General features: G+C 44.6%; 1 protein-coding gene across 2 annotated transcripts in view; it reads left to right on the top strand.

Annotated features, from left to right (window-relative positions):
* The window catches only part of zswim5 (zinc finger, SWIM-type containing 5), a 62208-nt gene that overhangs the window by 33052 nt on the left and 13592 nt on the right, over positions 1-15564 (top strand). For both annotated transcript variants that reach the window (XM_068737981.1, XM_068737980.1), the window contains exons 2-5: positions 9046-9233; positions 9349-9517; positions 11169-11317; positions 14514-14664. In XM_068737981.1, coding sequence (XP_068594082.1) covers positions 9046-9233; positions 9349-9517; positions 11169-11317; positions 14514-14664 — 657 coding nt within the window. The remainder of the gene's footprint in view (positions 1-9045; positions 9234-9348; positions 9518-11168; positions 11318-14513; positions 14665-15564) is intronic.

The following is a 15564-nucleotide window of genomic DNA, read 5'->3' as shown; positions in this document are numbered from 1 at the left end:
TCTTCGCGGATGCGTACGGATGCTCACGTCCTCATAAATTGAGGCACGAAGATAAGCAGAAAAGACGCGTACGCTCCTGATGAATGGCTTGCTGCAGGGAAGGATGCATGCATGTAGCAGATATCATGTGCTGTGTGTGTGTTTTCACGTGTATGGGTGGTTACGCTAAGTGGGAAACAAATGCGTAAATGTGTGTGCATGATTTTGGCAAGCTGGCGCATTGGAGGGTAAATCCACCGAGGTAGTTTTTTTTACAGCTGTCGTCTGTGTGTGTGTGTGTGTGTGTGTGTGTGTGTGTGTGTGTGTGTGTGTGACACATGTGTTCCAGGTTTCCTCTCCAGCTAAGGGGAGAAGTAGTGATACACTGACATTTGTCACATTGTCTTCACCATTTTTAGTCCCAGTTCTGCTTCCAGCTCTGACGGGAATGGTGAAATGAATCTCCATTCAAGTTTGACAAAATATCTCACTTTAATAACAAATATCCGCTGGAAAAGGAGAAACGGCATGCGCCATAATGCCGCCGACAAATGTTCAGCTTTATTGTAAGTCGTGAGTCTGGGCATTATGCCTTTTGCTATGGTAACATCAAGTCCATGGTAACTGCTGTGGCAACAAACTCTCATGACATTGAGGAGAGGCAGAGTAGAATGCAACCAAAGAGAAAGAAAGGACACATCCCAAACTATGGCCGTGATGGCACCAGATCGAAACTCAGCTTTGTCAGCATATGTGCATGGAGTGGCTGTAAAACGATGGACAAACATCTTGTAATTCCTATAATTGAATAGACAATTAATAAACAATAGAAGCCCCTCTTTGTAAATGTAGTCGGACAAGAAAACACAAAAAACAACACAAAGAATAAACGCGTCTCTAATTTAGCCTTGGGTGAACCGGGTTTAGAGACGCAGCTTCTGTGTACAACACACACACACACACACACACTCACACAAAGGCCCCTTAACACTGCTTCAGCTTTGTATCACATAATGTATCTCTCCTGTTCGTGTGCAAGCAGTGCTGCCACCGATCTCAAAGCAGCATTTGAGACTTTTTTTCTTCTTCTCGTCGAGTAACCTTCGTTCTCTCGCTCACAATGGCGTGAATCGACCGAGCGGCTCTCCATTAGCAGCTGAACGTACGCGAGTCTTGAACCGGACCGCTTTGGCTTTCAGGTTGTGTAGCTTGCTTTCAGATTAGTCGGTCGAGGTTCTTGATTGAATTTCAGATGCCGTCAAGCAAAAGGATGCCACCCCTCCCTCCCTCCCTCGCTACTGATCAGAGGCTACAGCTTTTATCTCAAGCCAGATATATATATGTGTGTGTGAGTGTGTGAGTGAGTGAGTGAGTGAGTGAGTGAGTGAGTGAGTGAGTGAAACAGGACGTACAAGCTCTGACGTGTTCTTCCTCATTCTGATGATTTTGATCGATCTCTGACGGGCATTCGACCGAACATGATCTTCCCTCCGGAGTAATCCGGTTAAACGTCAAGTGTTGCCTTCCCTCCCTCTGATTAGCCTCTCACCACTTCCTCCTTTCTCCTCTTATTTTTTTGTTTTCCCAATCAAGTTCGGGGACCTTGGAGGTGGGCCAACACCTCAGCCTTTAATTTGCTGATTTCCGCCTGCGTCAGCTCCGTCAGATCTGCAGTTTTTTTTCCTCCCTTTTTCTCGCTGTTTTTACAGTGACACATCAGCTGAAAGGGGACTTGATTAAACCTGTCTCTCCCATCCCCCCCCCCCCCCCCCCCCCCTCCCTTCCTTGTCTTCCGGGCCTCCCCTCCCCCATCACAACAGAATGGAGCAAATCAGGGAATCAATTCAATGTAATCATGACAAATGAGTCCCGGTGGTTAGCAAGGATTTATTTATTTATTAAATGTTTTGTGCGTGTGTGTGTGTTTGGGACGGAGCTGCTGTGAAATCACAAATGAATCAATCAGCTGTTATCGCATCAGCTAACACCGCGTGAGGGAGGGAGGGAGGGATAGAAGGATGGATGGATGAATGATTGATGGATAGGCAGAGGGGAGGAGAAGATTCGGTGAAGTCGTGTGTGTGTGTGTGTGTGTGCGCGTGCGTGCGTGCGTGTGCGTGTGTGTGCATATGCACGTCTGTTGTGCAGAGATAGATGGCTGATTGAATACAGGGGCCATGTGGGTGTCTGTGTGTGTGAATGAGACCGAAGAGAGGGGGGGGGGGCTTTAAACCTTGAAGCTGTCAGAACAGATGGGAGATGGGAAGGGCCGCGGGCTGGGAGGGATGTGATGGCTGCTGGAGGAGGATGAATCCTGCAGTGGGCTGCTGCTGGAAAAAAAGGGGGCACTGAGATTTGAGGGGAAAGGGTGGTCCTTCCACTGGATGCGTTTTGGCTGAAGACACAGTTTCTTGATCATTTGTCATGGACGTAGACCGAGCGAGCAGAGAGCTGTTCAGAGACGGTCGGCGTCTGAGGAGGATGAGCCGGGGAGACTTGATGTGGAAAGTGTATTATTTGTTGTTTTCATCTCTTTTGTTCAAAGGGTCCTCATTGTACCAGATTGGTGAGGGCCGTCTTTGCAGTTCTAAATGCAGAAGAACGAAGGGAGATGGACATTTCAACTGCAGTTGATGGATGGTAGTAATCCATTCAGCCACTGTGGAGATATCAATGTGCAAATTCATGAAAACGGTCTTGCAAGCAAGTTTGAGATGCATATGTTTCAACTATAGTAAAAAAACATTGCTCAGAAAATAAGGACTTACAAAGAAGCGAATTTGGCGTTGTGAATATGCGAAATTCCCACCATTTTTTTTTAGCACAGCCTAGCATTGATCGATCCGGACTTCATTCAGAAAACATGAACTTTAAAAGTCGTTTGCTTGTTGTATTTTTTTGTTTTTTGCAATTAAATCACAGCAAAGCATGCATGTTCTGGGTTCAGATTGTAACCCCCCCACGCTGTAGTTTTTGGGTTGTACAAGTCGAGGAGGTGAGTGTTTGTAGCAGAGATAGAGAACTGTAATACATGAGAGGAGAAACATAATGAATGCAGATGATTCCTCACAGGGTACGTGGGGTCATTGAGTTCGTTCGATGGGTATAAATGTCTCCGTAACCAAATCTACAGACCGTTGAACACTCTGGAGATGTTTGGAGCAACCTGCTCTTTACAAATTTTCATCATAACACCAAATGAGGGAACATCTTTTGGATTAAGAGATTAAAAGAAATGCGGTGTCGGTTTTTCCTTTTTAATTTGAATTTAATTTGCCAACCCGTCTTTACCGCTGTACCACACAATCCCGTGTGGTTGGCAATACGAAGGAGTGGCTTTTGGGAACGTGTGTGCAGCTTAGTTGCAGCGCTGTGGGTCATGTTGATGAATGGAATCCAAAAAAAAATCTTTTCCTCAACTTTAAAATCCACTGTGAGGTTTAACTGTCTGTGTCTGCTGGTCTGTCTGTCAGCCGAGGCCTGTGATGAAGCTTTGGTTGAATAACACTATGGTTTACGTGTGTGTGTGTGTGTGTGTGTGTGTGTGTGTGTGTGTGTGTGTGTGTGTGTGTGTGTGTGTGTGTGTGTGTGTGTTCATGCACACTTTGGCTCGCTGCCCAGCTCCATCTCCCCAGCTGATTAGGGGTTAATGGCCTATGAGCATGGGGAGCTCTCTGCCTCTTGATTGGCTGATTGGATTGTGTGGGCGGAGTTGCTATCGAGTGACAGATGGCGTACAACAGGGAGGAAGGGAGGCAGGGCAGAGTGTGTATATATACACGGGGGGGGGGTCCCTTTAATTACAATAGAGAGATGTACAATGGTGGTCTCTCCAGTTGTCTTTTCTCTCCTTTTTATTGTCTCCTCACACTTTTTGTGGTTTTCTCACACAAATAGAAACAACTGATTTCCCATGCTTTCTGATCTATAGATAGACAACGCACATTGCCAAGTCCAACTCACAGGCTTCAACGTATATTTTGATTGAGATGGAAAATAGTCCATTTCCTTCTTCACTAAACTGAATCAGAATGAGGTTTTTAGCTGGGGTTTGAATGCTCACTGCTGTATACGCAGCTCCCAACCATGTACTCTAAACGACTGTGCATGCACAATGAAAGTGCCAAAAATGACATGCACATACGCACTTTCTTCAGCATGACAGATGTCAGTGTGTTTGTGTGTGTGTTTAGGTTTTCAGGGCAAGCATGCATACCTGCATCAGAACAGACAAAAAGACATGACCCACAAACAGGGCCCTGTGATTTCCCCCAAGGATTAGACTGATCATTGTACTTGGCAACACTCCCAGTTCACACACATCGCACTCCTAATTCACCTTTGTTAGAAATTCATCGCTTTCTCCAAATCAGACCAATAGCCTGGTATAAACCAGCAGTGTGTGTGTATGTGTGTGAGACAAAAAGAGAGAGATTACAGATATCTACCGTGAATATCACTCACTGGTTTGTGTCGTTTTGTCGCTGTGGCATTAAGAACAAAGCAGACAGGCTCTAAAAAGGTAGTTTCTTCACTTTGTGTGTGTGTGTGTGTGTGTGTGTGTGTGTGTGTGTGTGTGTGTGTGTGTGTGTGTATGCGCTTGCAGACTGTCTGATGCAGCATCTTTTTATCAAGTGTCATTGCATCCCCATCTGCTGAAGACACAATGTCTCTCTCAGCCTTTATACACACACACACACACACACACACACACACTTCCACAGACAGAAGGACTCTGTATGAGGGAGCGGCAGCAGAAAAAGAAGGGGTACAGCCTTTGGGACTAGATACAAGTTTGATGAAAGGGAGGAAAAAAATGTAATTATCTGCGGCGCACCTCAAGTTTCTGTTCTCGGTCCCCCTCTATCCGTATTATGAATATTGTTATTGTGAAGGCGCTCACAGTGGCTGGTGGTGTATATAGCTCTATATTTACAGACGGATATGAGAGTGGTATCGAATCCATCTTCTCATCTCTTCTTAGCCAGAAAGCAAAAAAGTCTATTTCCCCAAATGAACGAATGAGCCAATCACACGAGACTCTGAAGGCGTTGTTATACGTTAAGACAATGCTGAGTCTCCTGAGCCTGACAAGTCTTGCATACGTTTTACCTAAATTGTTAGGAATGACCATGTTGTGTGGGAAAATACTTGACCGAGGTATAAATGCCACAAAACACTAACTTCCGGATAATTAAACCCAGCTGTGTTTTACGTGTGAAACTGGAAACAGATAGAGGGAGAGGGGGGGCTCAGACTGTGAACTGTTTCTGAGCCATTTTCGGCTTGATTGAAAGTGAAAAGAGCAGTGGTGTCACCATCACATTCATGCCTGTGGTCTGAGCAACAATAGGCTTTAACCTAACAGAAGGAGAGGGGGGGTCCGAAGTCAAGGCAGAAAGACGGAGTAGCACCCCCAGCTGTGGGAACTTCTTTATCATCATTATTGCCTGATATCAAAACTTCTACGCTTATCTTGAGATGGATTTCTGGAGATGAGTGCATTTAGACAGCTCGGTGGGAAGACGGCTCTCAAATGTTCCCCCGACGCTTTTAAGAAATGCACTCCCTCCATTTTTTCACCTGATCCTTTTGCTCTCCGCTGTGATGATTTCAGCACTGGAAGAGTCCCTCACGCAAAGCTGTGGTTAGTGAAAATTGGCTCTACAGGTATATCCATTATGAAGACAGAAGGAAGGAATGGAAAGGCTTTATTTTTTTTCCTGACATTTCTGATATTACCATGCGCTGCGTTACACAACGATCGGTTTGACAGGCGGACTCAGTGGGAGGGGAGAGATTTTTAACAGTTCCGAAGGACTCTTCATGTCCATCACTGGCAGATGCATCGGCCTCTCTCTCCCTCCCTCTGCCCTCTGTTTCTTCTCTCAACCATCCCGTCATGGTCAGATGCCAGGTTTGGCTCAGTGGACCGTTTGGGTTGGTCAGTCACGTCCTTTTGGAAATCGATTGGTCGGTTGGAGGTGCTAGGTCGGTGTCTTGATGTGTAGGTAGGGGGTGACCGTGGCTAAGTGGAGAGCAGGGCCGCCTTTCAATCAGAGGGTCGGTGGTTTGACCCCCGGCTCCTGCTCCACTAGTCTCATGTCAATGTGTCCTTGAGCAAGACACTTAACCCCAAAATTGCTCCCGTAGCTGCGCCTACGGTGTGTAGATAGATACTGAATTGTAAGTTGCTTTGGATAAAAGCGTCTGCTAAATGACCATAATGTAGGTATGTCGGCTGGTCTTTAGGTCACTTGGTGGTTAACATGTGGCTCTGATGGTTGCTGGAGAAGTCGGTGCTTGGGTCTGTTACTCTGATGGTGGTTCAGATGGTTTTGATACGTGCGAAACAAAAATGATGCTACATTACAAAAAAAACGCAGCGGCTGCTGCACCCTTTGGCACGGGTGTGTTACTACAGGTACCAGAAAGATATGAACAGGATCCAGCAGGTCCAGGACAACAAGCCATTGTGGCCTTTTTAAAGGGCTTAAGATCTAGATACAGATCTGATGAATGGGAGAGATAAAGACTTAAACTTGGAGTTCCTCAAGGCTCTATCCTGGGGCCACACCACAATGCTAATGACACTTAATGTAAGCCCATCTGTAAATTACAGCAAAGAACCAGCAGCTGTCTGACTGATGTCATACCAGTGCTCTCGTGTATTTAAAGATCGGCAGATGTCCTGAGTAGAGACATCTGAAACAGTACCTGGAAAGAACAAGTCGGGTCGGTGCATCCCTACTTTACATTCATCGACGTATTAGCTAAACTTGAACTCCTGGTTCATATTTTCCCCTGTACCTGTTGTCAAGGCACTGCTATTTTGGGTCCAAACTCCATCTTAGCTGTTGCGTCTGCAGGTTCGACGTTCGGTACTTGTATGTTGGCAGTCTGGGAGTTGTGTCGAGCTGAACAGCGGTGGGTGCTATTATGCCGGTGGGAAGTGTTGAGCTCGGTCTTGGTTCAGAACGTACTTTGGCCGACAATCAGCTGGTGCATCAGTCCTCTTCAACCCTTGACGTGGTCGTCGGTTTCCTCCCTTATTCCCCTGTCGCTCTTCGTCTTCCATTGTCACAGGGAGAGCAGTGTGCGGTTGATAGGATCTCAGCGTGTGTGTGTTTGTATGCTCACAACATTTGGTTTGGAAAAGCCTTGTGTGGGATTTTGCCAGGGAGATGGCTTAACACTCGCTTATTAAGCTGCTTCTACCATGCTGGCCCATACCCCAGAATTTAATTGTTCTTGTGTGTGTGTGTGTGTGTGTGTGTGTGTGTGTGTGTGTGTGTGTGTGTTAGTTTGAGCTCTAGACATGTACTTTTTTTTCAACCCATGCCCAGAATAGCCCATATCATTGCCTTCCAGTTAGCTTGCTCGCCCTCCCTTCATGTCTCTCTCCCTCTCTTCTCTTCTCTAGTTTGAAAGCAGCAGTAGGTTGCTATGGTTTGCTGAGATACAGTAATCCAATGTGTACACACACACACACACACACCTCACCTCATAAATAATTGACCTGTCACGGTGAGAAGACAGGACAGAGCAGATACACTCTCCCCTCCTCCATTCTCTGTTCTCCTCTCACATTTCTCCTATCTAGTCCCCTTTATCCTCCGGAGCCTTTACTTGCCATTCTTTTTATCTTTACTTTTTTTTGTTGCACCTTTTACCTTTTTCATATTTTCAGTTCTGTTTTTCTCATCGTGTTATTTAATTTAGTGTCTGGGCTATACAGAATCCCTGCAGTTGATTGCAATGCAGTGAAAGGGCATAATTTGTCCTCCATGCTTTCATTTATTTAGTAAAAGTTTAGGTGAATTAAATTGAAACCGAAATGAGTCAAACGGGACTGTACGGCTTTGTTGAAATGATAATCAAGTATGATTAAAATGAAAGGTAAATCAGAAATTTCTGGCACTAGGCTTAATGGAGGTGGCACAAACAGGATTATTGCTCTTAAATATCCAACATTTGATTTCAGTCAGACAGCTGCTGGTTCTTTGCTGGAATGTACAGATAGGCCGACATTAAGTGGTCCCACGATCGCTCCCAGGAGCCGCGAGGTACTCCACGGTTGAGTATTTCTCTCATTTATCAAATGCTTCATGTGGCCAGGTTTTAGACGCCATTTTTCACACCCTTTTTAAAAAGACCACAATGGCTCTTCTGACTGCACAGACTGCAGCTGTCGGTCCGCTGGTGGCCCGACATGCTCAGGCGTTAGAGGAAATAACGAGCCGGTAGTCAATGTTCAAAGTCCATCAAGCTAATTTAACATGCCGAATCGGCCAAACGGCTGCGCGTAATGGCCAGCTAGAGCCAACGACGACTGACGTACCGCTTTAGGCACGAGAGTTGGTTGCCCCCAGATGCTCAACAATAGCCCGACAGCTGCCAACGGCCAGCGGTTAGCTTAGTGTGCGCGGGCCCTAAAGATTAACTATGCAAAGCAGATTTCATCTCTACAGGCTACTACCCTTTACTATCCTGTGTGTGTGTGTGTGTGTGTGTGTGTGTGTGTGTGTGTGTGTGTGTGTGTGTGTGTGTGTGTGTGTGTGTGTGTGTGTGTGTGTGTGGGGGCAGGAAATGATCACACCCTAGCAACCCCCTCTTCACTGCACACACATACAAATGCATAGAGACACAAGGAGAGAGGGGCAGGGAGAGTATCAGATGGCGCGGTGTCTCATTAAGATGCGTGTGTTTTGTACCAAAGGTTCATTCTGTATGTTTGTAGAGGCTCAGATTACCACAGATGCTCCTTCTCTGATGCTCCTTTTCTCCTCGGCAGTCTGCACACAAGATCTGGCTGGAAGCTATAACACAAAGCAATGATGATGTTGAACAAGTTCACTGTAGAGAAACCCGGGGAAACAATATCAAGTACACGTGTGGATCATGGTGGCCGTGTCTAATGTTAAGCAATGGAAACCTCTGATGTTCACCTGGCGCGCTATCGTCAGGCAGGCATTAACATGTCAGTCAGGATAGTTGTTTTAATGTGGCTTTTTTTTTCTGTCACAGTGGATAATGAAACTCTCTTCTTCCTCCGTGTCTCTGCAGGGTTTCACCTCAGTGGGACAGTCACTGAACCCGCCACGTCGTCCGAGCCCGAGGTCACCCACAAGGTGGCCATCAGCTTCGACCGATGCAAGATCACCTCCGTCACCTGCGGTTGCGGGAACAGGGACATCTTCTACTGTGCCCATGTGGTGGCGCTCTCTCTGTACCGCATTCGCAAGCCTGAGCAGGTAATGACCGCAACGCCGCCAAACCTATGTCCTATGTGTATGAACATACTGCTGGAGTCAGCGACTTGCTCTTCTGAAAAACCTCAGAGATCAACTCGCGTTATGTCTGATACAGGTGAAGCTGCGGTTGCCCATCTCGGAGACGCTGTTCCAGATGAACCGGGATCAGCTGCAGAAGCTGGTCCAGTACCTGATCACAGCCCACCACACCGAGGTGCTGCCCACGGCCCAGAAACTGGCTGACGAGATCCTCTCCTCCAACTCTGAGATCAACCAGGTCCACGGTGAGAGGACAAACTTTAGTTCAAGTTTGACTATGAAGTGAAAAGTCGCACGATTGTGTGATTTTAAAACAAATTTCACATCTCGCTTATCCCCCAAATCCCACCTAGAACTGCTTTTTAATATCATAAATGCATAAATTACTTGCCATTCTTTTTATCTTTACTTTTTTTTGTTGCACCTTTTACCTTTTTCATATTTTCAGTTCTGTTTTTCTCATCGCGTTATTTAATTTAGTGTCTGGGCTATACAGAATCCCTGCAGTTGATTGCAATGCAGTGAAAGGGCATAATTTGTCCTCCATGCTTTCATTTATTTAGTAAAAGTTTAGGTGAATTAAATTGAAACCGAGAAGCGCGGCGCTTCTTTTAATTGTTAGCTTTGCCAAGTCCATCTTTTCGCAGCGATATCCTCACAGCGACAGGCCAGACTTAAAAGCATCCAGACTTAAAGTAAGGAGCGTGGCAGCCTACAGGCCGTCGTATGTCCGAGGCCTGATTACTCCAGCAAAGCAGCAAGGCGGCCTTCAAATGGCTCGTTTGATTTTTCAGTTCCCTCTCTCTCTTCAGTGACCGCCTCCTTTCAGTGGCAGGAGTGTGTGGAAGATAGAAGGGAGGAGAAAAAAAGAGGTGAATGATGAAATGGATGCAGGAGAAGGTTGAGAGAGATGTGTGGAGAAGGAAAGGGACACGGGAGGAATGGCACTTGGGGAGACGGAAACGAGAGGAAAGATGAAAGGACCGGAGATGAAAAAGAATAGGAGAACCACAACAGACCGGCATCTGGGAAAACGACAACATCCTCTCTCCAAACAAAAGTCTTTTTTTCTGTTTCACCATTTCATCCGCCTCACTAAATGTTGACATTCCCCAGCACTCCTGTCCAGGAAGCCCCGGCGCTGCGTTTCCCGTCTGTGTTTGACAAGGGGGATCATGGGGGTTGGAGTTCAGTCGATCCAGGAGCGAAGCTGTCTTTGATGGAGGAATGTTGCTGTTTGCCGTTGCATACTCCCAGCCAGTTGGAAACACATCTCTGGGCTTTCCTCAGCCCTCTTCCTGCTAGATCAAAGCAGCTTCTCCCGTTCAGAGCGTATCTACATTTCCCCGTTGTATTGCTCAGACACACACGCACCCATCATGTCGACAAGAAGAAAAATAGAGCTGGCCTTATATCCCCTCAGTGTACGATTAGCATAAATCGAGCCGCTTTTCTCAAGTGTCGAGTAGGTGCACTGTAAGTTAAATGTAAAACAAATACCTGTGAGAGCAGTATCAGTGTTATAATTCACCAGAGATTTGGTTCGTTTTTACGATTTGGATCTCTAACTATCCATTAGAGCTGTAACAAATGTGGTATTCTTCACATTTGAAGCTTTTATTGAGGTTTTCAAATGAAGCTGTTGTCATATTTGATGACAGTGGCAGAGCATTTGAATGTTGATTCAGAATTTAAATGTCAACGTTATGAATGAAGCTTCATCTTGAACGACGTGTTAGGATAGAGAAAAGGAAACTCTATTCCCACGGTCACCATCTGTTTATTCTTTTTGTCCGAGTTTAATGTGTGTGTGTGTGTGTGTGTGTGTGTGTGTGTGTGTGTGTGTGTGTGTGTGTGTGTGTGTGTGTGTGTGTGTGTGTGTGTGTGTATTCCCAGGTGCCCCGGACCCGACTGCAGGCGCCAGCATTGACGATGACAACTGCTGGCATCTGGACGAAGATCAAGTCAGGGAGCAGGTCAAGCAGTTTCTCTCACAGGGAGGATACTACGGCTCTGGGAAGCAGCTCAACTCCATGTTCGCTAAGGTATACATGACGACTTCCTGTGAATGCTCCTTTGTGTGGCTGGGATTTATGTATTGATTGATATTATCATAATCAACATCACAACACTGATGAGTCAAATCACTGTTTATTTGCCATTCTTATCTGAACACACCAATGACCAATTAGAGACTTTGTTTGGGTTGTATTTAAGTATGAAACTCCACTAGTGAAAACTAAGAAGTTCTAAATTAATTTCACTCAAAAGGATATTGTTTTGAAAAGATTCGTTGTTACATTTCTTGTAACAACCACATTCGAACATACACATATTTTAAAGAGGTACTCCAGTGATTTAGTATTGTACTTTGGGGGACTCATAAAAGAAAGAAAATCGATGCAGCAGACGCTGAGATATCCTGATGTATAGTCCCTAATATGGATTAAGCTCAATCCTACATTTCCATAATGCATCTCTAAGTGTCTGGTGTCACCCTTACCAGCTTGATGAATTCAAACCCCAACACGTTCAGTTTGTAACACACACTTTCTGTTAAAATGAATAAAAAGAAACTCATATATCTACATATCATTTAGTCTGAATTTCTTCTTTCCTATTGTCCTCCATATTGAACCACCACTTATCTCTATGAAAGTATGATTTCCACATTGAGAGAATGGCACAAAGAATCGGGGCACCTGCAGGTCACGAGAGCATCTTAAGACTTCTCTGACTGTATTCTTCAAACTCAAGGCATTAACCGGTCTTGAATACGGTTGAATATAGCTTTGCAAATCCTCAGTCAATGTAGAGGATTCATAAATGCACTTTTCACATCAGCACATCTAACACAGACCTCATGTTGAACATCACGTATATTCTATGATATGCGTGTTGCCAGAAATCATGTTTTGTCTTTCACTCTGATGTTAAATAAGATTTTCACGTGTCAAATATATATATATATATATATATATATATATATATATATATATATATATATATATATATAAAATATACAGATTTTCACGTGTCAAATATATATATATATATATATTTGACACGTGAAAATTTTATTTAACATCAGAGTGAAAGACAAAGCATGATTTCTGGCAACACGCATATCATAGAATATACGTGACATGTATATATATATATATATATATATATATATATATATATATATATATATATATATATATATATATATATATATATATATATATAAATACATACATGTATACATACAGTTGTGGTCAAAAGTTTACATACACTTGTAAAGAACATAATGTCATGGCTCTCTTGAGTTTCCAGTTATTTCTACAACTCTGATTTTTCTCTGATAGAGTGATTGGAACAGATACTTCTTTGTCACAAAAAACGTTCATGAAGTTTGGTTCTTTCATGACTTTATTATGGGTTAACAGAAAAAGTGATCAAATCTGCTGGGTCAAAAATATACATACAGCAACATGAATTAGCAATTTTGGTGACTTAGAAAGTTGTGTCAATGAAATGAGCTTCATAGCATGGCCTCTTAACTTCTTGTGAGTGATTATGAGTGACTACAACTGGTGACTTCTCTGAGGCCATTTAAATAGGGCTCATTGGATACAAACGCCCACAAACGCTACAATGGGAAAGTCAAAGGAGCTCAGCATGGATCTGAAAAAGCCAATCATTGACTTGAACAAGTCAGGAAAGTCACTTGGAGCCATTTCAAAGCAGCTGCAGGTCCCAAGAGCAACAGTGCAAACAATTGTTTGTAAGTATAAAGTGCATGGCACTGTTTTGTCACTGCCACGATCAGGAAGACAACGCAAGCTATCACCTGCTGCTGAGAGAAAATTGGTCAGGAGGGTGAAGAGTCAACCGAGAACCACCAAAAAGCAGATCTGCCAAGAATTAGAAGCTGCTGGAACACAGGTGTCAGTGTCCACAGTCAAGCGTGTTTTGCATCTCCATGGACTGAGAGGCTGCCGTGCAAGAAGGAAGCCCTTGCTCCAAAAGCGGCACCTTAAGGCTCGACTGAAGTTTGCTGCTGATCACATGGACAAAGATAAGACCTTCTGGAGGAAAGTTCTGTGGTCAGACGAAACAAAAATCAAGCTGTTTGGCCACAATGCCCAGCAATATGTTTGGAGGAGAAAAGGTGAGGCCTTTAACCCCAAGAACACCATGCCTACCGTCAAGCACGGTGGTGGTAGTATTATGCTGTGGGGCTGTTTTGCTGCCAATGGAACTGGTGCTTTACAGAGAGTAAATGGGATAATGAAGAAGGAGGATTACCTTCAAATTCTTCAAGATAACCTAAAATCATCAGCCCGAAGGTTGGGTCTTGGGCGCAGTTGGGTGTTCCAACAGGACAATAACCCCAAACGCACATCAAAAGTGGTAATGGAATGGCTAAATCAGGCTAGAATTAGGGTTTTAGAATGGCCTTCCCAAAGTCCTGACTTAAATCCCATTGAGAACATGTGGACAATGCTGAAGAAACAAGTCCATGTCAGAAAGCCATCAAATTTAACTGAACTGCACCAATTCTGTCAAGAGGAGTGGTCAAAGATTCAACGAGAAGCTTGCCAGAAGCTTGTGGATGGCTACCAAAAGCGCCTAATTGAAGTGAAAATGGCCAAGGGACATGTAACCAAATATTAGCACTGCTGTATGTATATTTTTGACCCAGCAGATTTGATCACTTTTTCTGTTAACCCATAATAAAGTCATGAAAGAACCAAACTTCATGAATGTTTTTTGTGACAAAGAAGTATCTGTTCCAATCACTCTATCAGAGAAAAATCTGAGTTGTAGAAATAACTGGAAACTCAAGAGAGCCATGACATTATGTTCTTTACAAGTGTATGTAAACTTTTGACCACAACTGTACATACACATACAGGCGCACACTTCCACAATCTAGAAGTATTAAAGGAACAGTTTGACATACACTGTCATATCTGTCCGTTCAATATGAAGCTCGAGCAAGGGGGACGTTTAGCTTAGCTTAGCTTAGACTGGAAACATGTGAAAACAGCTAGTCTGGCTTTGTCAAAAGGTAAGAAAAAAAAATCTCCCTTTTTTAAAGTTTACTGATCAACACATTAACAAAACCAAAATGGCAGGCCTTCTTTTCGATGCGCCTGCACTGCCCGTTAGCATCTGTGTGTCTACGTTTAACCTGGTGGAAGGAGTCTCGTGAATTACGTGACTAAGCCTGCACTATCCGGGTCTTTCCAGGTCAGGGAGATGCTACGAATGAGAGACTCCAACGGTGCCCGAATGCTGACGCTCATAACGGAACAGTTTATGGCAGACCCCCGGCTGTCACTATGGAGACAACAGGGCACCGGCATGACGGATAAGTGTCGGCAGCTGTGGGATGAGCTAGGTAAGAACGCTCCGGGAAATGTCCGACAGAAACACACTGTCAAAAAGACCCAGTATCTCCGGCAGCTGTAAGTCTGTGGGGAGATCATGCGTTCGGTCATGTGTGTGCGTGTGTGTGCATATGTCTGTCTGTCCACAGCTTGCATATTACTCGACCCATCAGACTGATATTTCTTCTGCTCATTTATGACTTAATGCTCAAGGACCTCTAGTAGTTGCCGTAATTCACAACTGCTTCAGAAGCAAAAAGGCATTTCAGGCATTTGGCCTTTGTCAGGGCTCAAACTCATCCGTTGAAAATCTTGTGTCTTATTATGACACATAAATTCCATACCCGATATGTTTAGATTCACTAAAGTTATGCAAAATATGAGATGACTAAATCATTTGTAGGGAGGGACAATTGAGTGACATTCAACTCTACTTTGTTTTGGAGGGGAAAGGGAGACTTGTCAGAGTTTGTGTTTGAGTTTTTCAAGACTGCCAGTCAGCTTGCTTGTCCATCTGTCACTGCAGGTCAGACATAAGTGACCAGTTTTTTTCAGACAAATCGTCGGTCACCGTGTCGGATAACCGTTCATCCGGTCAGTAAGCTATTTGGTCATTCAGTCAGCGGCTTCCTCCTCCTCCTGCTCGGGCCTCTCCTCTCCTCTTGCTCCCTACACAGAATGAACGATAAAGGCTGCCGATCAATACAGCTGCTCAGCTTCTCTGCAATCAATCTCAGCATTTAGGAGGTCAATGGGAGCACTTCCTGGGTGAGCGAGGGAGATCATGACACAGACGCAGACAGGGATGGCAGCCAGACGGTCGGGGTTTGCTGCCTGATCATTTTCCACAGAGACGTAGACAGTTGACCCAAGGTTGAGGTCTGTGTATGGAGAGCGGAGAGAGTTTAGTT

This window comes from Cebidichthys violaceus, unplaced genomic scaffold (genome assembly GCF_023349555.1).
Source record: "Cebidichthys violaceus isolate CVI_PGR_0920_01 unplaced genomic scaffold, fCebVio1.0.p SCAF_8, whole genome shotgun sequence".
NCBI classification, from domain to species: Eukaryota; Metazoa; Chordata; class Actinopteri; order Perciformes; family Stichaeidae; genus Cebidichthys; species Cebidichthys violaceus.
The sequence above is the reverse complement of the archived record's forward strand: the minus strand, read 5'-3'. Positions and strand labels throughout refer to the sequence as shown.